General features: G+C 42.0%; 1 protein-coding gene across 1 annotated transcript in view; it reads right to left on the bottom strand.

Moving 5' to 3' along the window:
* LOC308095533 (solute carrier family 2, facilitated glucose transporter member 9-like) overlaps positions 1-20,562 on the bottom strand; it is a gene marked incomplete at both ends in the record, with an annotated part of 35,917 nt that extends 15,355 nt beyond the window's left edge. Inside the window, 6 exons of the mRNA XM_080442588.1 lie at positions 266-390; positions 1,691-1,851; positions 6,281-6,376; positions 19,558-19,675; positions 20,160-20,250; positions 20,418-20,562. Of these exons, the coding sequence (XP_080298714.1) occupies positions 266-390; positions 1,691-1,851; positions 6,281-6,376; positions 19,558-19,675; positions 20,160-20,250; positions 20,418-20,562 (736 nt within the window). The remainder of the gene's footprint in view (positions 1-265; positions 391-1,690; positions 1,852-6,280; positions 6,377-19,557; positions 19,676-20,159; positions 20,251-20,417) is intronic.
* Between the last annotated feature and the right edge of the window lie 5,194 nt (positions 20,563-25,756).

Below are 25,756 nucleotides of genomic sequence, written 5' to 3'. Positions count from 1 at the left end.
GCAATCGAGTTCAAGGTACAAATTACATAATTGATCATATCTCAAGAAAGGAGACATAGAACAAGAGGTGTTTGTGCAGGCATATTTTGCACGTCCAGGTGTGATTCATTGTAATTTTGTCCTTTGCTTTGTTGGTCAGGTAAAAAGAGGACTTTGAATCACCTCGCCTTAATTCAAGGAAAAATTCATAAATAAACCAACGAGCACATAAAATTACACTGGCAAGCTAAGACATGGAGGATACTGGATTGAAAAACATGAATACCTGAGTGTACACCTGTGATGAAGCGTCCAATGATGACCATCTCAGGAGAACCGCAGGCTCGGCTGAAACCCATGAAGCCTCCTGCTATAAACACCAGTCCTGCAGAATTCACCAGGGCTCCTTTCCTACACACATACAGTAATGACTGCTCACTCAACTTTATACAGTTAGTGTCAACAAAAGGACATCTCGCATGCACACACACATACACACACTCACACGTGAGCACCCTATGAGCATGCATGCACGTGCGCACGCACGCACGCGCGCACGCACGTGCGCACGCACGCACGCACGCACGGACGCACGCACGCACGCACGCACGCACACACACAGTATTTTGAAAGCGGACATCAGGGCACATTTCTCAGTTTTACTACACCGTAAAATCCCCAGTGTTAATTTACCGATGTACAAGCTATAGTAGATCTACAAGCACACAGCTATAGCAGATCTATAAGCACACAACAGATACCAACACTTAACTGATCTACAAGCTCACAACGCATCGTGCATGATGTGACGTGTTGTGTGCTTGTAGATCTGCAATTCAGTGAGTGACATTTATGTTTGAAGGAGAGTGATTATACACACATCACGATAAAGCACTTTCTAAATAAAAACGTAGTTCATAATTAAAAGTAGTTCATCTATCTGACTGCTTGTATTAACCGATGACAAAGCAGTCATGTGCAGTAATACAGAAAATTGAGATGCATCCAGATGCATCGTAGAATCAAATCAAATCATTAACACATTGCGTGCCAATCGCGTAGTTCTACGCGAACCTAAATAATTGCGCAGCGTGCCAGTCGCGTAGTTCTACGTGAAGTGGTCTTTTTTTTTTTTTTTTTCAGAGACACATTTCATTGTAGGCCTCCCTCGCAGTGACATATTTCATTGTAGCACACCGGAAACGGAAACGGAAATGTCAATCGAAGATTTTCGTTCCCATCCGCCGGCGCTCTGAAGCTTCCCCTAATCCGCCATTTGTTTCATAGAAACTGCGACTACTGCAAAATGGACGATCGGCGATTGAAAATGTATTCTCTGGGCAACTCACACAGCTACCCTGTGTGTCTACAAACAGTTGAACGCGTGATCTTAAGGTATTTAGCGAGGTCTGTGGCGAGGTGAAAAAAAACAAAAAAACAACAATAAATCGCTGGCACTGGTGAGTACATTATGATATTAAACTCTGGCGTGGAATGTGTTAACAGGTGAATCGTTATCGAATCGAATTGTGGAGTGAAGTTTCACATAAATATGACCCTTTTTCTCGTTACGACCATGTTGTTGTTGTTGTTGTTGTTTTTTTCTGGTTTTACTATCGTTGTGAGCACTTTCTCTCCCCACAAGGCAAAGTAAAGTAATAAAACAAAAACAAACACATATCCAGGCATCCATCCAACCACATTCCCTTACCTGCCATATTTGGTCACTAGTGTTCCCACCATCAGGGCACCAAACGTGCCTCCAATAGCAAAGATGGACACCGTGAGGGAGTACATGACAGTGAGGGTCTGCTCATCAAGACTTTCACCATGACGACTGATCCATGTCTGATTGTAGAAGTCCTTGATGTACTGTGCAAATCACATTCAAGAATGAACAAACAAGTGGAACGAATGGATTAATGGATTAATTAACAGATGAATAAATCAAGTTAATGAAACCAATGTACAGAGAAGAACAAAATATGAGTGAGTGAAATAGTTGGCAAGTCCAGATTGATACACAAAATATGGCTAGGAAATCTGAATCAGAAACTAATCCCAAAACAACTGTTGTGCAAGCCACTTAGTTTTAACCCATTCAATCCGGGAACACATCTGTGTCATTTTTAGATTTCTTTGGCTATTCAAAAATTAGCAGATATACAAGCTCATAGTGCGGCACAGAGTGCCGCACTATGAGCTTGTAGATCTGCTATTTTAAAAAAAAAATCATGAATATTTGTGCAAATCTTTGAATATATATTTTTTAAAGCGAACATTTGTAACTCAAATCTTTGCTTCTGGGGATTCTACAAATCCTAACAGTTTTTTGAAAAAAAATTATGTTGCTATAATCAGTGGTGCTCCAACTTTTCCATGTCAAGGGCCCACAAAATTATATGTATTTGGCCGCGGACCCCCCCCCCCACCTCAAAATGTTCCAGGGACCCCCCGAACGGAGCAAAGATTTTCTTTTTCTTTTTATTTTTTTATTTATAAATCCAAAGATTTGGACCCATTTTCACGATTTTTCAAAAATAGCAAATCTACAAGCTCATAGCTATGAGCTTGTATATCTGCTATGTTTGAATAGCCAAAGTATAAAATAATGGTTAAAACACAGATGCGTTCCCGGTTTTAATGGGTTAACTTAACCCTGGTTTACTCCAGTGAAGAAGGCCTCTGGCCACCTGTCAAATATTGTGGTTATTCAGATCAACCACAGTTTTTTTGGGGGGGGATTTTTATGCCTTTTATTAGAGAGGGATAGGGAATGTTGGCTGACAGGAAATGGGGAGAAAGATGGGGGGGGTGACAAGCAGCAAAGGTCGTCGGGAACAGGAGTCGCACTGCAGCCTAGGGTACCAGACCGTCACGCTACAGGCCTCAACCACAGGTTTTTAACCACAGTACAGCCATTGTGAGTCATGAACAGTTTTAGGATAGACAAAGGTTTAAAACCAGCATGTAGTTTGAGGGTGATCATAGCAGTCACACATTTTACTGTGTAGTCTCTTTACTCAGCATTACACTCCAGGTCCTGTTTCTATATGCTTCAGTGCAGCGCCATTCATCCCCCTTTAATATCATTAACCCTGTGAATACTTCAGTGGGTCAGCTGACGCTGTAAAGTTCTGCCAGTTCCAGTCCAAGTAATGAAAGGCCATCAATGACACATTCCACTAAATGTTTCCAGTCATCCAAGATGCAAGTAGAGACCTAACTCAATTTACCAAACTGAGGCTGAGCGTTTGGCAGAAAGCTACACAGACTCAATTCTTGCACTAAGAACACATGCAGTCGGCATGTGTAAAACTTTAATAGTAAGAGCCACAGCTGCCCTACACAGATGATTATGTGTTCATATTATATCCTATTATATTATTAAATGCCTCAGATGGTTAAGTTCTCATTGAAGCACCCTTTGGTGAATTCATCATTCAGAAGGTCATGCTTTATTTAGTTTGGGATTCTTCTAATTAAAGCTCAGACTGGGAATGATGGGAGTAGAAGATATCGTCGCTGTGGGGCCGAAACCTTGTACGTCTAAAACTGTTACTTTATAGGAAATTGAAAGTGGATCCAATGTACTAATCATTTAGTCACAAGCTTTTGTTAAGACTTTCCATTGGTTACATGATGTATAAAACCCACAGGCAACCTTAACCCCTTTCAACCTGGCAACCCATTTCATCATAGGTGATAATTTCTGAAACTTTTTCCACAAAGGTTCAAAAATGTTGAAAACAGATCTACAATCTCTCGTTACACTCACAGCGCTGTGAGCTTGTAGATCTACTATTTTTCGAGACACTTTCATACAACAGAATATGAAATAGCTTATGAAATACATAAAAAGATGTGGAGAAACATGGAGATACAAGGTTTCTGCCCACCAGCGACAATATGTAACACGGTAGAGAGGAAGTGAGCTTGGTGAGGTGAAAGGAGTCAATATGGAGGTATGTGGACATTATGAGAGATGGGGTGTGAATCCGTGAGCGTGTTCTCCCTCCGTGAGACAGAGGTAAGCTTGTAAGATGTGTGTATAACATTCTCATGGCTTAAGGTGACAGTGGGCAGAAGAATAAGAGGCTCCCAGTTGTTGAAAGTGTTCACTTATGTGCAGCCCTTTTGGTCAAGACAACGTCACATGACTTCAGTACTGATTTAAATCTCCTGACCTTTTTTCTCCCAGGGGAAGGTCCCAGGAAGACGGCATGCAGCCAACTAAATGAAGTTTCGACAAGATTATCTATGACCGCTGTGTCTCTACAGTACTGTAGGTCATGCTGTTCCTCTTTTCCTTACTTTTCCTTTTGTTCAACCTTGCCTTACTCGTCTTCTGTCTTTCCCTATATGCAACTAACTCTCGGTGCAATTAATGTTCAAGGCTCAGACTTCCTTTTTTAAACACAGAGCCTTTCTGCTTAACGATTCTATGACCTGCATGCAAAAAGCTTCACCACAATTGGGCAAATTGGGCATAAACGTTCTATAGTGTTAAACCATAGATCTAATTATTCCAATTTACTACCCAGCGTCCACGTTACTTTAGTTGCAAGAAAAAGTGATCTGACATGTTCGCAACGGCCCACAAAGAGAAATCATCAAGTGTTAGCACAAAGTGAGGCAGTTACGATCCCATCCTCGTCACATTGGCCAACTGACACGCTCACATGTGAGGCTGTCCATGGCCAAACAGGCATTGCTGACAGTTCAGGGGGGTCATAGCACACCACACACCACGGAGAATGGACCATATCGGCTCAGCGGAGCACATGACGCTGTACAAGGAGAGGATGATATGGTATGACAAAGAGCTGGCTTCAAATTTGACACAGTGGCCGTGTGACTCCGCGCAGACAATAAAGCATCGTTTGATCATCATGTGCACTGGTCATCACTATTTTCATTTGGGTCTTAAGTCAGAGATTCAGCTTTTGCAGGAACTAAATTAAACGACACTTAGATGTCTGAACACTCACGTTTTGTTTAGTGCTTCATCAGGCTCACGAAAGGAAGACAGCTAGGTTTTTAGGAGAGGCATGCAGCTCATCCCTTGATTACTGATACCCATATATTATGCAGCAACAGACATTGGAGTATACAACATCTACCTGTATAAATGCATACAGCAGATACAGTATACTGTACTGTACTAAGCTCTTTCATTTTACTATTAATCTACACTTACTGAGTTTTGAGTTAATATTTGTATCTTTCGTTCATGTTTTGTTTTGAAATTGTTTTGATGTTTTTTACACTACTTGTATAGTAGAGTGTAGAGAGTGTAGAGGGAACTCGAATGCAGACAGCTATGAGATGGGAGATGGGAGTCAGATTCAAACTTGGGACTTGTGAGCTTATGGTCAGTGCATTAACTGGCTGTCCCAAAAGACAACTCAACTTTTATGTTTTGAAGTTGAGAACCTGCGCTCTTTCTCACATGATACTATTTTATTTGAAGCATAAAAAAGGACAATATTTCTGCCCCAGCGGCCTGAAACATTCAAACCATGTGAGAAAGTGTGCAGGATCTGACTTTACAACCCAGCAGTTGTAAAGGGATGTGCATGTGACAACAAGAATGTTATGTTTTTTAATTATTCATGTAATGAAGATGACATGTGTCTTTCTTGGATGGATGTTGCTCATGCTTAGGAATTTTGAAATGTGGAACTTGCAGTTAATTCTATTAATTAGAATTCATTCACGATTACGTGAATGTTTTCACGTAATCCTTCCAAAGAACAAACTACATTCAAAGGATTAAAATGGTCATTTTCAGTCAGATTAGATACATACTTTGGAATGATTGGCAAAACATATTCCTATTTCCAAATATGAGTTTCTAAAACATTCCTTTGACTAGGGATGCATTCCCAAAGCCTTAAAGGGATAGATCACCCCAAAATGACTTTTTTTCTATCAATTACACACTCCATGGAGACTTGAATTACGGTAATAGAGATTCTTTTGTTTTTGTCGCATTCCTAAGCCAATAATTTGATCTCCGGCGGCGGCTCCGGTAGGAGACTCAAAGTTGACACTTTGAGTCTCCTACCGGAGACATTAGCATCTTTCCGCCGGTCATCAAAGTATTGGCTCAGGAATGCGACAAAAACAAAAACATCTCCATGAATTCAAGGCTTCATGGGGTGTGTAATTGATTGGGTGAACTATCCCTTTAACAATATTTCAAAGCTCAGGCTAATGATGATGATGATGATGATGATGATGATGATGATGATGATGATGATGATGATATATGCATGATGGTGATAACAATACATACCTCTGTAGGAGAATTGACAACAGCCAAATTGTAGCCATAGAGCATGGAGCTGCCAAATGACGATAGGAAAGCCACTGCCAGCAGTGACCTGGTGAGCTGAGGAAGGAGGGAAAGGAGAGCGAAGCATGACAAACCAGCAAAATACAAAACCACATAGGAAAAGGTTTACCAGAGCACAGACACGTACAAAAGATGGACCGTATAATAATAATTTGCTGCAATTTACAATTTAGGCATTTAGCAGACCCTCTTATCCAGAGCGAGATCCAAATAAGCAGAGTAAGCATGAGCTCTTGTCAATATACAACAAAGGTACAGAGAGCGCAGAGAGAACAATGGTGCTGACATTTTTACCATTGAGTTAATAGAGCCTGCCTGCTTGCTCTGGGGATACATAGAATATTGACCTTCAGGTCAAAATTTGTGTCAGATCCTGTGTCTAGGTGAGACATGACACCTTTGACACAATCTAAATGTCTCAATAGAAGAGCAGGGAGACAAAATACAACCACCTCAATTGTACAGTTAAATTGTATTAACATACTTTACCATTACAGATTGGACTAAATTACATTTTATCCATTAAAAAAAAGTTATATAGTGCCACTTTAAAGGTAGGGTAAGTGATTTGCAATTATTCAAATAATTGCAAAATGGGTCTATGTTCTGATAGTGCTCGTTACTATAGAGTGTCCTGTCCATATAAGGAGTCTCCATGTCTCTCCAGCTCTTTATAAAACAGAAAATGCATTTTCGTTTCAGTTTCAGTTTCATTTCCAATTTTATCCAATCAGGATAGAGAACTCAATCAGGATATTGATTAAACAAGTGAAATTGGAAGTGATGACACTAAGAAATGAGCAGGCAAAATTAGAACTGGAACACTATAAAAATGAAGCTTAAAATGGGTACTTTCTCCTGATTGGCTGAGATTTTGACACCTACCAGAAAATGTATTTTCTGTTTATTAAAGAGCTGGAGAGACGGGGAGACTCCTGTTACTGAACAAACACTCTATAGCAATGATTACTATCAGAATATAGTGCTTTAACCTTTAAAAAAAATACTTTTTGTTTTAACCCAAAAATATCACTTACCCTACCTTTAACATTTGTGGTCAAGAACAAAACAAATGATTTAAGTAACACAAACATTTCTTGCAGAAGACTACAGTCCAAACACTGTTGAAGTGTATCCTGTGGTACTGCCTACCTCAGTGTAAAGAAAACACTTGCAGTGTTAAAGATTCAATTTAAAGTGTAGTGCAATAAGTAGAGGATGACACAAGCATTGCGAAGGTGTGAAATTCCCTGTGAAGAAGCTCAGTGGGTACAGCATTGCTCTAACATTAGGGTTAGGGGTTACATTCCCTCAGTAGACCACAGTAGGCCTGCAACTATCAATTATTTTCTTAGCGATCCTTCCAATTTTTTATGTATCAACAGATCAACATAAATGTGTATGTGCTGTGGTCTACTGACTGAGTGAGCTTCCATTCCCAGTCCACTATGATCACACATGCTGAAAGTGTAAATACTGATGATAGTAAGCTGCTCTGGGTCAAATCATCCTATACAATCTAAATGCATGATCATTAGATGAGTTTTTAAACTTTAACATAATACTGATTATGGTGTGTTATGGTGTGTTATGGTGTGTTATGTCATAGTTGACCAGCTCAGTGGCCTTCAGTGGTCAGAGTGTCCACCCTGAGATTGGGAGGTCTGGGTTCAATCCTCGGCCGGGATCCCTGCTTGGCACTCAGCATCAAGATTTGGATTGGTGGTAAGTCCCTGCGACATACTGTACATGTCCAGGGGGTGTACAGTACTTGTACATCAAGCCTCACGCTACAGAAACAGAGGGTAGGCTCTATGGGCCACACGGCTTAGGAACCGTTGATTCCCAATGCTACTTAATTACTTATTTTATAGGTGAGGCCTCTATAGTATACAGCTTGGGGTCTTTAGGTTTATATGAACTTAAACTAACATAAGCAGCTTGTTGAGGTAAACAGAAAACAGCTTACAGTACATGAACTGCATTTTCACAACAAACAAAAAAACTCACTGTTACTATTATGCTGTTTATTTTTAGGATTGTTTATGTCAAGTTCAAGATCTCTGTCCTGTAGATAAAAAGTACTGTCATGCAAACAAAGTGTAGATTAAACCACGCTTCCAATGGCTCAATTGTTTTTTAATCTGTGGACCACTAGAATATTTCGAACAATCCTTAAGGACCACCCCACCTCACCTCCCCGACAACATAATTTATTAATATTTAACATTAATGATCTTAAAGCCAGACGCGTTGTGAACTTGTAAATCTGCTATTTTTGGTGCATGACACCGGTTCAACGAAGTATAAAGCCCATCATTTCATTTCAAGTTGTTTTTCCCCCACACATATTGTTCAATTTCTTTTTACATTTGATGGACTTATGAAATATTATTTAAACATAACATTTAACAACGGTACAATATATAATTTGGCCTGCCCATATATATGGGCATAGTGGTCGGATCTGTGGCTCACAACCAGATCTCCATATATGCCTATATATGGGCGTATCGGGTTTGTTTATGGTTATGTCTGAGTCATAGTGACATGCCTATATATGGGCGTATCGGGTTTGTTGATGGTTATGTCCCAGTCAGAGTGACGTGGCCGTGGTCCGCCCGCGTCCGCCCGGCCTCCCATTAGCCAATTTTAATATAGGAGATTTTTCTCATTGACTACCTGTAATTATGCATTGGACCACTAGTTGAGAAACAGCCTTCTAGACCGCAGCCAGATTAGTACAGTTAAGCAATTAGCTCAGTAATGTCATGTAATAGCATTTATCAGCAGCATAAATTAGGCCTACAGTATAGGTTGCATAGGAGTCTGTGAATTTTGGACTGTGCTATACTGTGCTGTGCCATGCTGGCTTATGCCAAGAACAGTATGACCCAGTCAGAACACTTGAAGTAGACCAAGCTGCTGGCACCACATCAGACTAAGACCAGCATGCCAGCCAACCTAGTTTACTATCGGGGGAGAGCATTAGCTCCATGTGTACAGTAACTCTCATAATGTACAAACGTAAACTTTTTAAATGAACACTGAGGATTTTATTGTTTAATCTTTCTCTTAGGTATTGGACAGTGCCTCTCTGAGGTACTGTAACTTTGTGTGGTAATAAGGCAAGAACAATCTGACACCCTGAACGTTTAAAGCCAGTGTCACATGTGTCACACAACATCTAACTAAGCAAGAGGTTGTGTATTGCAGCAGTGGATTTGTTGAGAATAACCTGCAGCTGACCCCTTGGCTGCTATCCTAAATTCCAGAAGCACAACCATAGGCATCACTAATTGGGGAAACAGTTGAGACAAGTCCACCCGCCCCATAGTTCAAAATAACCCTTTCTGTCCCCCTCAATAAGTCTCAGTTCCAGGCTGCAGGAATAAAAAATACACTACAGAGTAGAACCCAACCGAGAACCGATACCAGATTTTGGGGTCCGACACCAATCCCGATTTTGGAGAGTCCTAGACCACCAAAATCAATTTAATTTCATTTGAAAAACGTCAAGTCAATGTCAAAAACAGAAAATTGCTGATCTACAAGCTCACAACGCGTCACAACGCGACCTTCTAATAGTGGCGATGCACATGTACACAGCTTAAAGGTTGTGAGCGAGTGTTCAGCGTTCCCCTAGCGTAGCTTCCTGGTTGCTATGTGGGGGGGAACAACAAAAGCCAGGTCCGCCTCGCATCAAAGCCCCGCCTCGCGCCGCCTCCTCCTCCTCACTTTAACCATGCACAAGATCCAGTGTGATTTTATATACCGGTTGGTTTTTTATTTGCATATGTTTTCCACCTGCACAAGAAGCATTTCTACCTTCCATAGTGCCATCTAACCAATTAGATTGCTTAATTTTAAGCAATGGCGCCAATCTTCATCGAAGGTCCTGGCAGTGAAAAGGGTCAGCGAGTTCAAGTTCCTCGTAGTACACATCAAGGAGGAGCTCAAGTGGGACTCATGTGAAGAAAAAGGCTCAACACCGACAATACTGGTTACGTCGATGTAGGCCTACCTGCCTTCCACAAACACACCTCAAGTCATCAAGATACTACCAGATGATTTTGCAAGGCGTGAAGATTGTCTCTTTATGCATGCCTTAAGAGCAAATGTCAGGCTGAGGCTGCTATTTTGTGGCGGTGTTTGGAGTGCAATCCCAGTGTACCAGATCCAGTGGATCGTGGACGGGAGATTCATGATGGGGATCTGGCCACTGGGTGGATGTGAGGTAATCTTGTACAAGAGGCCATAATATCAGGTCCAGAACTGGACCTGATATTTTGCTCATGTAAGGACATGCAAATGACCAGACTTGAAAATGGTTTGAAATGCATAGACATGTGTAAGTCATATAGCATAAAATAAATGATATACAGAAATCAGGGTTTCGTACATAGTTCGTTTACATAGTGATAATTGCCATTAAACTAGAAGATAGGCAGGGTCATCATACTAAAATATAAACTACAGACATGTAGGAAGGCAGAAGTCTTAGATGGTACCAATTTGTGAAAACATCAGTATTGGCCCTTGGACTAAGTCATGTGATCAATAAGATTTTTCCGATTCCATTCCGATTGGCTACGATTGGCTTTCAAAGTTTGTGGGAGGGAGAGGCCATAAATCGTGAACAGTATTCGATTGGTGTGAAACTTTGCACACACACTCATAGTAGGCCAAGGAAGAACCACCACCACACTTTTTTTTTTAAAATCGGCCTCATGGTGGCGCTATAACAGGCCACTTCACGTTTTGCGATAACTCTTGAACCATATGCCATACAATCAAAACATTTTTCACAAAATGCCAGCTATCATGACTGAAGCGCCCCATCTGCTCCAAATCTGAATCACACATTTAGGAGCCTCTGAACAACACAGAGCCAAGCGATAGCACTATACATACACCCATATGGCTGACACAGCCCTTGGATAGGCAACCTGGCCTGGTGGGGATCTGCTTAGAGGAGCGCACTTTTCTAGTTCTATCTGTCTATGGCAAATGTCCATACGGAATTATGGGGTGATTTTGGCTTGCAACTTCTTAAAAAAGGGAAAGTCTAAAGTCTTGATATGTCATGTGAGAACAATTAGATTCCCTGAATAGTTATTATCTAATGGATTTGTCAAACGTTTGAGTACTTCTTATCCCATATACAAGTAGGCTATGATAAACAGCCTAGATATATATATGCCTATAGATATCGATCTGTGTTTGTTGTTTCTTGTTTGACTATTAAAGACAAGTCATGTAAATTCAAGGTAGGCAAGGTGGGGGGAAATAAACATCACTTGTCTAGCCTATATAGTACAGAGTCACCATACATGAAAATAATTACCATAACCCACTAGGAATTCCTAGTGACATAGTTTCATCAGTTTGGAACAAACATTTCTTAAATCTTTTTATAAAACATAAAATAATTCAAAACATCAGAATCACACCTTTTGCTTTGAAATAATAGCCTACCCTATTTTAAAATGTCTAGGCTACTTATCAAAGAGACTATGACAGGCACAGTAGCCTACATCTATTAATAATGACACAATTGTGAAATTATCAGTTTAGATTAAAGAAATTAAAAAAGCTAAAATAAAGCTCAAAACACTCACCCCGCCAAATCTCTCATCGATTGGTATTAATACTTCCTCCGCCATTTAAGTCATGAATGAATACGAACTCCCTTGTAAAAAAGTAAACCGATCATCCGCTATGCAGAACTTTCTATAGGTCTCCAACCGGCATCTCTCCATCCATGTCCATTAGAGTTGTCTTGAAGGAAAAGGCGTGTAATGTTGATGGGCGTAGTTGATCAAACTTTCGAGGCCCAATCATAGAAGCAAGAGCAAGCCCTTCATATAGATCCCATAGCGGGTAGGTGGCGCTGCGATAGCCCTGAAACATGACTGTCATATCATGACAGGAACTCTAACCTGGTTTGGGCACTTTCTCCAATTACAACACGTACATTTACAAAACGTTAAAATTTCAAATATAAAGTAGGCTACTGACCCCACGGCCATGGATTAAAAAAAATAAAACGCTTGGGTCTAAGTACCCATATTTTCCGTATTGTTCAATAAAAAGCATTTTTATCAGATTGGTGGCCATTTTCTCTGAATTTCCTCCATGTGCTTTCAACTACGCGACCCTATTGGCTGGGAGGTGTATTGCACGCTGATACACTATAACTCTATGAGAAAATGGCTGCCGATCGGATTAAAATGCTTTTCATTGAACAATATAGAAAATACGGGTACTTAAACTCAAGCGTCTCAACTTGTTACATCCATGGCCGTAGCACTTTGTATTTGAAATTTGGCCAAAACCAGGTTGAAGTTTCATCCTGACGCTGGTGACAGACAAGCTTCATGTGAACCATGGCTAGCGCTGTGACTAGTTTAGTGGTTAGTTCGTTGTTAAGCGACCGTTAGTTTCGCTCATATGATGTTACAGGCTATGGGATGTGAGTTTAGACAACGAAGATTCATTGATCATTGATTTGATTATTTTAATTTGGGTAAAAATCGGCAAAGTAGGCCTTCATAATCTACAATAAAGTCATACCGAGGATAACACGACGTTATATTATAAAATACTAATTTGAATTTCCAATCATGATACAAAACTTAAGGTGGAAAGGAAATAATTGATTCTACAAGTAAAAACTAAAACTAGAAGATCATATAATTAGAACAAAATGAAGGAAATTACATTTAAAACTAAAATAAACACCTAACTGGTTAAATTAAAAACTATTCTAGCTGATTTCATCCATAGACTAACTTTTCCCATAAAAATTCACATGATTTTTAAAAGCCTGTTTAGGTTGAGATTGTTTACTCAACAGAGGAAGGTAATTTCACAGACAAATAGGCTACCAAAACGGTTAACTCTAGGTATCACATAATTGCTCTCATTACATTATGTATGAGTACAATATGTAGCTATGCTTTTCCACATACAAAACATATTAGGCCTATATTGACCAATAGAATTCTCCTGTGAAGGAAGATCCATGACAATAGCTTATAACCACACCTACCCAGAACAAATCAGTCATCACAGGGAGGTCGGTCACTCATGGTGTAATCCATAACGCACACAACATAATTGACATAACATAGTAAAGCACATTAATTATGTTGTGTGCGTTTTGAATTACACCATGAGTGATTCTCCATGAGTAGCTAACCCTCCCTGTGATTTTAGAATGGTGTGTATAACAAGCCTATCATAGTGAGACTGACTGAGCATTCCTCTGGGCAATGGGATATAGATTCTACCCAAATTGCTCCTCCGCCCCCCAGGCCATGAGGCTGCCTGGCAGACAGCCGCTGTCACATGATGGCTAGGTGTGTGTGTGTGTGTGTGTGTGTGTGTGTGTGTGTGTGTGTGTGTGTGTGTGTGTGTGTGTGTGTGTGTGTGTGTGTGTGTGTGTGTGTGTGTGTGTGTGTGTGTGTGCGCGCGCGCGTGCGTGCGTGCGTGCGTGCGTGTGTGTGTGTGTTCACTGACGACAACATGAACTGTAGTGTAACTAGTTGATGATAAGACTTAAATACTTCACACCAGGCTTTCACACCAGGCCTATAGCATCTGTGGTATTAACATAGGTGCCCCATTCACACAGCATTGTGAAAAAATATAATTCAAACTTGTCTTCACTTGGGTCTCTCAAGTTACCGAGCAACTAATGATGTTAGTTGCTCGGTAACCTTTTTTTTTTTTGTCCCTATGAACCCATGGGGCCCCTTCCAGTGCTCTAAGTGCCTAGAGAATGGATGTGCTTTTTAAGTGTAGTCATACCATTGTCTGTGTTGTGCTGTAAAACCACATAACTGTAGTATTCATTAGAAAAATGGCTATACAAATGATTCATGGATCACAGTATTGTTTGGACCCTTTTGGCTCTGACCTTACTTGTTATAATTACTATTACTTGTCATCACCTGTGATGTTGTTGACCTTAGAACGTAAGATTATTTTAGATGTTGCCTTCAATTTGAGTCACTTTGGATAAAAATGAGCTTCATGTGTTGAATAGGAAATATAATTATTCATAACTAATGTTTTGAGTCCAGACTTCAAGGCTTTAGCTTTATGTATTGGAAGTCAAATGATACTTCCACGCATCCCCTCTCAGTGGCACTTTAGTCACAGTGGCCCTCTACTCTGCACATGACTGCCGGACATCAGTGCAACATCACTGTGATTTCATGGAAAGGCACTGGAGACCACCCCCTCTTCTCTGAGGCATGCATGGGCTTCTTGAGAGGAATGCACTCATAGACCGTAGTACCTTATTGAGTGATTTGACACGGAAATGAACATCGTTTTTTATAGCTAAAAACGACTTTCAACAAAATGGCTTTCAAAGTCATTCATCTTAAGAGAGCTTTGTGCATACAGTAGTTGTTGCTTTTCAGTCCAGCGCAGGGAGTAATACTTACAGTGGTTGAATATATCAACATCTTTCCATGCTTTCTGCCATTTACCTGCCAATCACGAGTATAACCGTTGATGAAAAAGGTTTTTTTTTTTTTTGGTCTTTTTTTTTTCAATTTATCCACACAGAACCAGAGATATCACGATCCAAAGATTTCTAGCTCCATTCACTCCTTGGTTAACTTATTACTTTAAAATCCTGTATCTCGGCTCCTGTGTAAAAAAAATTTAAACACATAGTATTGGTTATAAAGTGTCATATGGATAAACATATAGAGACACATTCTAGTAAATTTTATACTATCCTGCTGAATGAACAAGGTTCAACTTTACAGTCAACAATACCAATCACAAAGTAAAAGGCACGTGTAATTAATTATGCGCTAAACCTCACACAACAGCTACAGTCTTAAGAAGATAAAAGAAGCAAGAGATAAACATTAAAACTGCAATGTGATCAGTGTTCAAAAACAAAACTACATGTCTATAAAGAATCTATGATAAAATCTAGACTACATGAAAGTGCATAACAGTCAGAATAGATAGCAAGCATACATGGCTTCAATTGCAAAGCAGCATAACAGTATAGTTTAGCTTTAGCATAAGTCAGTCTGTCATAGGTCTGTTTACAGTAGCCATGTGGCCATGTAGTCTGGGCAATATCAACTCAGTACTTTTTCATCAGCCTGATGGTGGTGGCCAAGTAAAAAGTATTTCACAGTCTTTTAAAGACTATATAGGATGACGCTTGTCTAGCTGTGGCCGCCACACTGGCCTGAACAGGCTGTGGCTGAGTGGTGGACATCCCCAACAATCCGTTCAGTCTTGGCCACGCACCGCGTCTCGTATATTCCCTGGAAGGACTCCTCCTTCCGAAGGAGGGAAGCTCTCCTCCAACAATGCGCTGGGCTGTCCGTACCACTCTCTGCAGTGCCTTCTGTTCAAGAACAGCTCCTATACCAGCTGCAGTGTGCAACTGTCCAAGTGAACAATACTTCACTGGGACAGGAGATAAACTCTGAAGTCATTTACAGTATCACTTTCAGTTTCACTGGTTGGGCAGTATTGGGCTGATCTACAATGTCTGTACTCACAAAGTCAGTAAAATTAGCTATCATTCCAGCAACTACTATTCTTGAAAGTTTCTTTGGTACGTTGTAAAGGACAGTGGTCATTGTCCCATTATGAAATTGTCAGAGGCTTTGTGTCTTCAGATATCCACAGAATAGATTGTTGTTCATTGTAAGGTGCACTGTATAAATCAGTATACTGTATCAGCTGGGAAACATATATTATATTTAATAACTACTCTGACTCAGTAGAATGTCAGTTCTAACGGTAAGGAGACAGCAGTGTGCTACATCTCTATAGTCTTGGGTCCTCCTAGCTCTTCTGTAACAGGTAGAGCGCTACTGAAAAGAAGAACACCCCACCCCATCTCAGTTATCTGTAGCTTCAACAAGTCAATTTGTGAACGCTGACACTGAGAGAGCCTGTTTTATATTTCATCGTATGATAGTTTCATGCGAAAATAACAATCATTGCAGGTCTGCAATTTTAAAATATTTTTGAATATAATGACATGCCCAAAATAGGGATGCCAGGTTGAAAGTGGTTAGTGCAATCATTCCTCGTGCCTCTTACTCTCAAAATGTAGTCTCAACTGTCATTCAAACAGGACAGCCTCTGCAGCAACTATACTCCCTCATATCTCACACCACCTGTCCTCCTCTCAGTAGCTTCACCACCGGCTCCCTCAAAGAGAGAGAGAGCATAGGTCTCTGTTGAGTGGGTGTACTATCATTCCTCATGTCTAATGCCCCCCCCCCACCCCCCGCCACCCATGCATCTTCTCTTCCCTGCTGCTCTTTCCTACTGTATTCCTGCGTACAGTAGCATGGCACCCATACATGACCCAATGAGCCTTAGCGGTGGCCGTCAGGCACGTGCTCCCAGCTTTAACCAGGCAAACTCAGGCAGCTCTCATGCAGGCCAAATGGCATGGTGTCATATGACTCCTATCATCGTACAATATCTGTGGCAGTGTGGCATCATGCTGCTTTGTGGTAAAAAATCAATTATCCTGCACAACACAGGGGCACTATTCATAGGGCAGGCAGATTGTTGGTGCATATGTGTGCGTGTGCGTGTGCGTGTGCGTGTGCGTGTGCGTGCGTGTGCGTGCGTGCGTGCGTGCGTGCGTGCGTGCGTGCGTGCGTGCGTGCGTGCGTGCGTGCGTGCGTGCGTGCGTGCGTGTGTGTGTGTGAACGTGAGTGGAGCTTTCGTTTGTTCCTATAACGTTGTATGAAAAACAAAGGTAGAGGAGAGTGGTTTCGTGAAATACTGTACACACACAGTAATGCTTTATTTTACAAAGCCAGTTATTCCAGTGTTTTAACTGTGCAAAGAAAAGTTTGTTGTTTACCCAGGGTGTTGGACTAAGTGCGAAACTTATTTACAGCCAGACCCTGCATGGAAGCCTTGCTCAAGGGCTATTCAGCGGTGATTCATGATTGATGTGATGAATTGGGGAATCGAACTAGGGACCTTCCGGTATCAAGGCCGCCCCTCTAACCACTAGGCCACCGCTGCCACTTAGTGCACATAGCCTACAGTATGAACCAGGGTGGCGCTTTTTGAAGTATTGATTAAAATGGACTGTAGGCCTGCTTACACCCCTGTAAGCAAGTATTGACACAAAAAAGTGCAAATGTTGCATAGTGGGTGTTGTTACATCATGTAATGCATTATTTATTTAAGAACTTAGAGAGTGTTACAATATACTTATTTTTTATTATAATGATTTTTTCTCCCATAGGTTATAAATGGTCTGTCTCCAAAGAGCTACACATTGTAGGCTACCTAGCCCTCCTTTGTCTTTGCTTCTGAAGTCTTAAGTTGTCAGGTATAATATCTAACTGTGTCACATATGCATTTTGAAACAGGTCACATGCTCCAAAGGCAGCTACCAGGAAGAACACACCAAAGTTCTCTGCACTTTCACTCCTAGAGGTTAATCAAGTTATCCTTTCTTTTCCCAGCTGTCACGATGTCATACTCACACTGGAGATTGAGCTATGGACCAGATCTAATTGGAAATAAAGTAGGCTAGTTTGTTCAATATTTTCCAGTTACTAGCCTAGGCTACTTTTTTTGTAGCCTACTTTAAAAAAAAGTTGTTGACAGATGACAATAATGCTTCATCAAATAGTCATATACTGTAAAATGTATAAATCCAAAATGACAATCAGTCCTTTTTTAATGACTTGCAAGCAAACTGGGAACAACAGGAGTGCTCTGATTGGCTAATTGGCAAATAGGCAGAGAGACAGAAGCGCCACACAGACAGGACGGACCCGCCTTCAGAAGGCACAGAGACTCACGAGAAGCGACCTCAACAAAAGCGACAAGTGAAAGTGAACTACAGCGCACATGCCACAAGTCCGAAAGAGATTGTCCTGCTATGTGCTGCCCCTGGTTAACCAGAAATACAAGTTCAAGCCCTGAATCAAGTAAGACCACAGAGCTAATTCATAAACATGTTTTAAAAGCAATAGCTGGCACAGCCTGGCAGGCAGAGATCTGCAGCACTCTATGGAGCGCATGGCACCATTATCTAGTTTTCATAATGAAGCAGAAATGTCATAAAGTAGGCAGACATTGTTCCTCAACCTGGGGAGAAGTAACAAAGCAACAGAGACAAATTAGACTTCAGTGCACATTATGCTAGCATTGTTGTTCCTCGGAAGCGTTCAATAAATGAAGAGAGTGAGACTATGGGCTCAGTCAGAGTGTCATGGGCCCTAATGAACATCAAGTCTACACTTAGCTTATTAACTGCTCAGTGTGTGGAGTTACAGCGACTGTGGTCTTTTATAGGCTCAAATGACACTTTGTATTGTTACCATAACCTGATTACTAGCATCATGATTACATGTGAATTGATGGCAGCTGTTAATTTTTTGGTTTTGTTTTTATTATTGTGTTTTTCTGAATGCTTGATGTTTTTAATTATTTTATTTTAATTTCTGTGTCTTACTTTCTGCAAAACTTGGAAGCTAATCATAATCAATCGGAATATAAAAAATCTGACTGATCCATGTGAATGCATGATGCCAGAGAGAATGTGTACCAAGTTGTGTGAGTTTTGGACAATCTCTGGAGAACAGTGTTTTGAAGAAAAATGTAAAATAGTGGAAAATCTTGACTGGCAAAATGGGCATGGGCTATATGGGGGGAGTTTATCCAAACGAATCCATGGGGAACATTTTTTTATGACCTACAGTTCAAGACTTATAGGCCGAAACATGAAGCGGCCTGTTATAGCACCACCATGAGGCCAATAAAACAAATTAGGGGTAGAGTTTCTTCTTTGTGTGCAAAGTTTCATGCCAATCGGTTGAGCAGTGCCCAAGATTAGTAGACACACAGACAGGGGCAAAAACATTTAATTTCTGCCAACTGGCCGTTTCAGCCTGGCAGAGATAACAACAATGCTCACAGGTGCACCCAAAAGCATGCTAGGAATCCCCTTCCTCAGCCACTAAAAGCCTGGGATGATACAGCGCTCCCACCTGAGGGGTTTCACACTATCGTCAGTATCCCACTCACCCAACACAAAGTCGATTGAGGCGAATTCCTCCCTTGTTTTCCCTGGGCTCGGAGGCTTTGATGCCCCAGCGTCACCTGATGTAGAGAGTCTCTCCAATCTCCATCTAGATTCTACACCCAGTTCTTCTCTTCTTCTCAGATGGGTCAAATACCCACAACCATGCTTCCAAGGCAAAGTCCTCTCCCATACAGTGGTAGTCCCAGGCCTGTTTCTGGCACTGTTTCTTGGGGTGCAGTGGGATGCCTTTCTGGTTGGTGCAGTAGTCACTCCTGCAGTATGACCAGTAGAACTTGGCCCAAAGTCATCGCAGGGTCTTGGTGGTCCTGAAGTTCTCTGTTATCGTGTTTTCGCCTCTGGTGAACTGCTATCATCAGAGGCAGTACTGGCGGCTGCATGGCTAGTTGTCTGTGATGTTGAACCCAACTGATTGGATTACTGGTGGTGACCCATGTAGGACTCTGGACACCTGGCTGGGTGGTGTATCATGGCCGGCCAGGCTGTTGACGTGAATGCACACACAGGTTGCGCCCGATGTGGAATGCTGATATTATTGGCTCTTTTGCCATGGCGATGCTGAAGGACTGTTGCCACTGAACCCATTGGGAGGCAGGCCCTCGGAATATTCATGACAGCTCCTCATTATTCTAGTAGATCCAATCTGATGAAGCACTCATCCTGAATGTCAGCCAGACAGAACTCATGGCACCATCTTTTATTGTCCACCGTTATCGGAAGCAGCCAAGGACCTTGCACCTGGGCTTGCTTTTCCTGTTAAAGTCTGAATCTGCATCGTTGTGGAGACAGACGGACACTCTTTTAGTAACATAGCGCTGGTGGGGCTTGGCTGGAGGATTACAAGAACAAAAACAGGATTGGCATTGTGTGGGTGAACGTGGCATTATCGTCCTCTGCTGGCCCTTCTTGCCAGCAATCTCAAGATGCACTGGCGCCCTCTAGCCAGCAGGAGAGGTTTGGCAGCAAGTTTTCAGTGGTGTAAACCAGTATCTCTACCCGGCGGCAAGCATTCTTTCATGGCTTCCCTTTGGCACTGCCTTTCTAGGTGCTGTAGGAGTTTCTCAAGCTCATCCAGCTCGATCATCCCACTTTTGACCTCAGTGTGATGACCGGTGGCTTTCAGATTGGAAGGAGTAGACATAATAACTTCTTGAACAGAGGAATACTCTTTTATTCATAACGCAGGCACACCAAACACCACCAACTAAAGTCAGGAGGCTTCTTCCTCTAATCACCCCTATCGTTCATGGTACAAAACAAATGGATAAAGGAATGACACAAAAATATATATAACACATTAATTCCCCAAACACATTTCCCTTTACAATTAATAACACAATAACATTTATCATGTTATTGAACATGATAAAATAATTAACATAAGAGAATAATGCACACAGATGCACCCCAAGGCATGCTGGGGATCCCTGTCATCTTCCACAAACAGCCTGGGATGCTACACTAATTCAGCCCGCGGGTATCTCTTTGATTTGCCCCTTAATTTTATACTTATGTTATATCGTTATGTTGTTATTCAGAAGTAAGCTATTTAACCTTCATACAGGAGCACCCAGCAGTTGAGTACAATCACAAACTTCTGCCTCTGAGTAGCAGTGATGCAAGTGGCTGGTAACTGCGGTCCTTGAGGGCATCTCAATGGTAACTGTCGTTTTGTCATTCACGTAACCCCTCCCAGCTGGTTCAGAGAATTGACCCTATGACCCAAGGCTACTTTAGGCTATACTGCTGCAGCCAGTGCCAATGGTCATGCAGAAGCACAATTGAGGATTTCACACGTGATATATTCGGGTGCTAATCCTGCTTCTCTAACCACATTGTCCAACATCCCCAGTTAGTACCTTATATTTCATATTCATTCCCTATCCTGAGCCCTACATGGACTGGAAAACTATAAGAAAACGGAATGCTGAAAACAAATGAATGAATCAATACCAGTCAGGAGAGGATGGTGTACAGGGAAACGCTGTCATGATCGTGTGTGCCTCTGTGCGTTGTCTGTCTGTCTGTCTGTCTGTCTGTCTGTCTGTCTTATCGTATCTCTATCGTTGTCTCTACTTCCACGTGTGCAAGCACCTCCATTCTGTGTGTGGGTATGTGCATGTCTGACTTGTGCCATTCTCGGTGTGTGTGTGTGTGTGTGTGTGTGTGTGTGTGTGTGTGTGTGTGTGTGTGTGTGTGTGTGTGTGTGTGTGTGTGTGTGTGTGTGTGTGTGTGTGTGTGTGTGTGTGTGTGTGTGTGTGTGTGTGTGTGTGTTAGAATAACTCCACACATTACCACCTCATTATTTCAATAAAATCTCCCATCGCATCCTGTTGACAGATCATCTGCCTCAGAAAAGTCGATATTGGCGCCTTTAATCAGGCTGCCCCCCCCTCCCCGCCTCCCTAGTCTCCTGTGCAGTATTTAAATTCCTCATTTACTCTGTAGCAGGCGGGACGCCCCTGTCCCCCCATTGTTCTGTCTGAACAAGTGGGGAGCTGATCGCGTTAAGTGCGGCCGTGATTGATGGTCGCTGATGAAACCTAATATCCTCGCCCCATGCCATCGTTTAGTGGAAACATGATTAGAGGAAAAGCCTCCAACGCTGACTGGTAAAAGATGGAAATGTTGTACTTAATGTTTTTGCTCTTTCTTTTTTCTCTCTTTTTTTGCCAGGTTTTTGTTCTTTGCTTGCTGTAAATTGAGGGAGTTTTGGCAGTGGGGCAGTAATTCCACCTGGGGGTTTGGAGATATTAACTGTTGAGTGATGGCTCTGTGTGTGTGTGTGTGTGTGTGTGTGTGTGTGTGTGTGTGTGTGTGTGTGTGTGTGTGTGTGTGTGTGTGTGTGTGTGTGTGTGTGTGTGTGTGTGTGTGTGTGTGTGTGTTTGCGTGTGTGTGTTTGCATGCGAGCTTGCATGTGTTACATGTGCGCATGCATGTTTAAGGTCATTCAGTACAATTTACACATTTAAGGAGCATGATGGAGTGACAGTCAGCAGCCTGGCTCATCTGTCTTTATTAGACCATTAGTACAATTACTCCTCCTGTCTTTTGTCTCTGTGTATCATTTTACTCACAATGAGGCTAACACTTAGGGACCGAAAATTTGCCTTTTTTAGTTTTTTTCATTTAGTATGCCTACGTATAGAACTACTTTGATGCACAAAGTTATTCTTCCATGCAAATAGCACATGATTCAAACACGTCATTGTACTAATGTTCACACTTCACACACTGTATTACCATTGGCATAAAATGATGGCGCTATGGCGAGTTGGCTGGTGGCTGGACAGGTGGGCGAGAAGGCCACATAGAGTTAGGATGGGTTTGGGGAGATGACATAGTGACCCCTTGTGGTAGATGACAGTAACTGGTTGATGACCAGTCTGGGACACAGCATCTGAGGAAGCATTTTGTTCTGTGGCAACACACACTAGAGAGCACATTACAGCATATTCCAAACCAGCTATCACTTTATTTTTCTTTGGGAAGCCCTGCCCAAGATGAAAAAAAAGTTTGGTGTCGTTTGTAGTATGCTGCAGGCTTAGCAGTGAATTGTCAGTGTGAACAGGAAGCTAGTGTTTGGAGGTGGCTATATAGACAGTATGTGTGTTGAATAGACATTAGAGATAGAGTTAAAAGAGACATGGTTGCGTACAGGTGAGCTGTGTACACAGGCATATGTGGACACAAACACATAATGTAGACATAAGTCTCACAAAGAAGACAAATACACTAATATATCAGAAATGTGTACTACTAGCCTACTATGTTGTCTCATCCACTTGTGCTTGTCTCTTGTCCTTTTCCCTCTGTGTGTTCAGACTCTGCGTGGCTAAATTAACAGTTGATTCTAGAACACTTGTTCGTATTCTAATACCCCCCCCCCCCTGCCCCCCTCCCCTTCTGCCCCGCTCCCATTGGCTGTGGTTGGCTGCGAGCCCGGCCCACCTGCTCCGTCGTGCGCTCCTTAATGCGACTGGCCGAGGATGATGGATCACCGCCTGTCACTTCACGCTTCTCATCCAATCAACAACCAACCAAGGAAATTGATTGTTCTAATTTGCTCTCATTATTATTATGATATTAAGCACAATATACAGACACAGCTCACTGTCAGATCTGGCCAGAGCCATCATTATTTACCAGGGGGCGCCGGAGAATACAGCGGGGGTTTCGTGCTCTTGCGCACACTCGCGCGTGCATGTGCCGCGAGATGTAAAGGAACCAGTGGTGCGCTGCTGCTCTTTTTTATATTCTTAATAAGATTTAGCCATACAGGTCCTCACCCTCATTATGTTCAATTCATTGCACCTGGAAAGAGAAGAACAGGGGATTATTAAATAAATCAGGCGTCACGAATACGGGACAGAGGTGAGACAAGTCCTCTCAACCCACTGTCCCCAATACTTTTGAGTTTAAATAGAGACAATGAATGATTGAGGAGGGCTAGGCTAATAGATATGTCCACTTTGTAGGATAACGCACTGTTTATGACGTCATGGTTGCCTATGATATCTTCCAGCCAGGTCGATCAGTCTTCTGGTACTGCATCCGCTCCATTTACCAATTTGATCCCATCTGTACATAGGCCTGTACAGCCTAGCTGTGGCCCCTATGGATTAAACGTCCAATGTGTGACGAGGTGTGTAATGCTAAAATTACATGATAATGAAACATTCAGGCCTGTTGTACAAGCAAGATGAATATGTCTTTGAAAATGATTTCCTCTTGGGAAAATATGTCTGGCCCACCAAATATACAAGTAGACACGTGATCTAAAAACTCCCATCACAAATTTTGCACTTTAGTAATTGAGCACGCACCCTCATCCAGTGTAATTTAGAGCAAGTGCAACTTTAATGCCCTGTTTACCAACATGACATCATCCAATAGTAAGGAATACAAAGGTCAGATGACAATATTCCTCTCATCCTAGATCAGGTTAGGGGGGTGGGCCAGATAACAATACTTCCAGAATATAGGCCTGTGTGGCCGGATTCGATGTGAATGCACCTTAAAGGAGGGGTTCACCCAAAAAATTACTTATTTTCTATCAATTACATACCCCATGAAGCCTTGATTTCATGGATTTATTTTTGTTTTTGTGGCATTCCTAAGACAATAATTTGATGACCGTGTGGCGTGTGTATTTCCGGTAAGAGACACAAATAATCTACTTTGTGTCTCCTACCGGATACATTAGCCGGTAGGAGACGGGAATCAAATTATTAGTTTAGGAATGCGACAAAAACAAAAAAGAATCCATGGATTCAAGGCTTCATAGGGTGTGCAATTGATAGAAAATAAGTCATTTTTTGGGTGAACTTCTCCTTTAACACTCCGGATTTGACTGTGAAATAGATTTTTATTCTGAACAGTGAGTAGATCTAAGTAATCTAATATTTTGTTCAGTTTTCTTAAGAACAAAAATGTCTTCTCCCACGTGCATTCACAAGCCTGGTTTAAGCTGGTACAAATTAGCCTCCGAAAGACCATTTCCTACCAGAGAAATCTGCTGATCCTGATGCTAATATCATTACAGCAGCAGACCCCTCCAGCTGTGTACCACCACTCCAATGTTCCCTGGACCAAGCAGTATCCCCTAGTCATGCTGTTGTTATCAGCCCAGAGTATATTGGATAGTGCTTTACATTAACACGCTAGTGTGTCTAACAAACCGGCTCGCGCTCCTATAATTGGATTACAAGAGTGGCGCATTCCCATTGGTGAGATTTAGGAAGGGGACCAGGCACAGGGCCCGCTCCCTCTAGCACCGGAGAGTGCTCTGATTCGCTGCCGCTACCCTCCCCTTCCCCTAACAACCTGCACATGCCAGATGCTTGATTGGTGGGCTGGTGGCGCTGGGCGCGGCTGCTTATTGGTCCATGACAGTGTAATGAGAGGGCGTGCCAAGTGTGTACTGTCAGGGTTTTTTAAAGTGTCGTCTCTGATCTAGAGGTGATTAATGAGGCTATCTGTTTATTCAGCGGGCTGAAGTACAAACGCATGGAGGTAGTGGGCTTAATAAAGCTTGATTTAAAACAGCTTATCTTGCTTCTTGCCAACAGTTGATGTTGCTGGGAAGGAGAGTGGTACAGTGGAGAGAGTTGGCACTGGACCGTTTGTCATGGTGCTCATTTAGCCTGTCACTTCAAATAGTTTACAAAAGACACAATTGGGATAACTAAAGAGATCTAGCATGTCGAGTCTGGGGTCGGGGGGGGGAGGGGGGGGGGGGGGGTCTGCTTTAGTCTGAATGTGTAAAAAGGCTTCTGTAAGAGTGTTGTTGTTTTAATTTACTGGGCAGAGGGCATTGTGGATGTGAATTCCCA

The sequence above is a fragment of the Gymnoscopelus braueri genome (assembly GCF_963280865.1).
Source record: "Gymnoscopelus braueri genome assembly, chromosome: 2".
Lineage (NCBI taxonomy): Eukaryota > Metazoa > Chordata > Actinopteri > Myctophiformes > Myctophidae > Gymnoscopelus > Gymnoscopelus braueri.
Note: the sequence above shows the minus strand (reverse complement) of the source record. Positions and strands in the feature narration are given on the sequence as shown.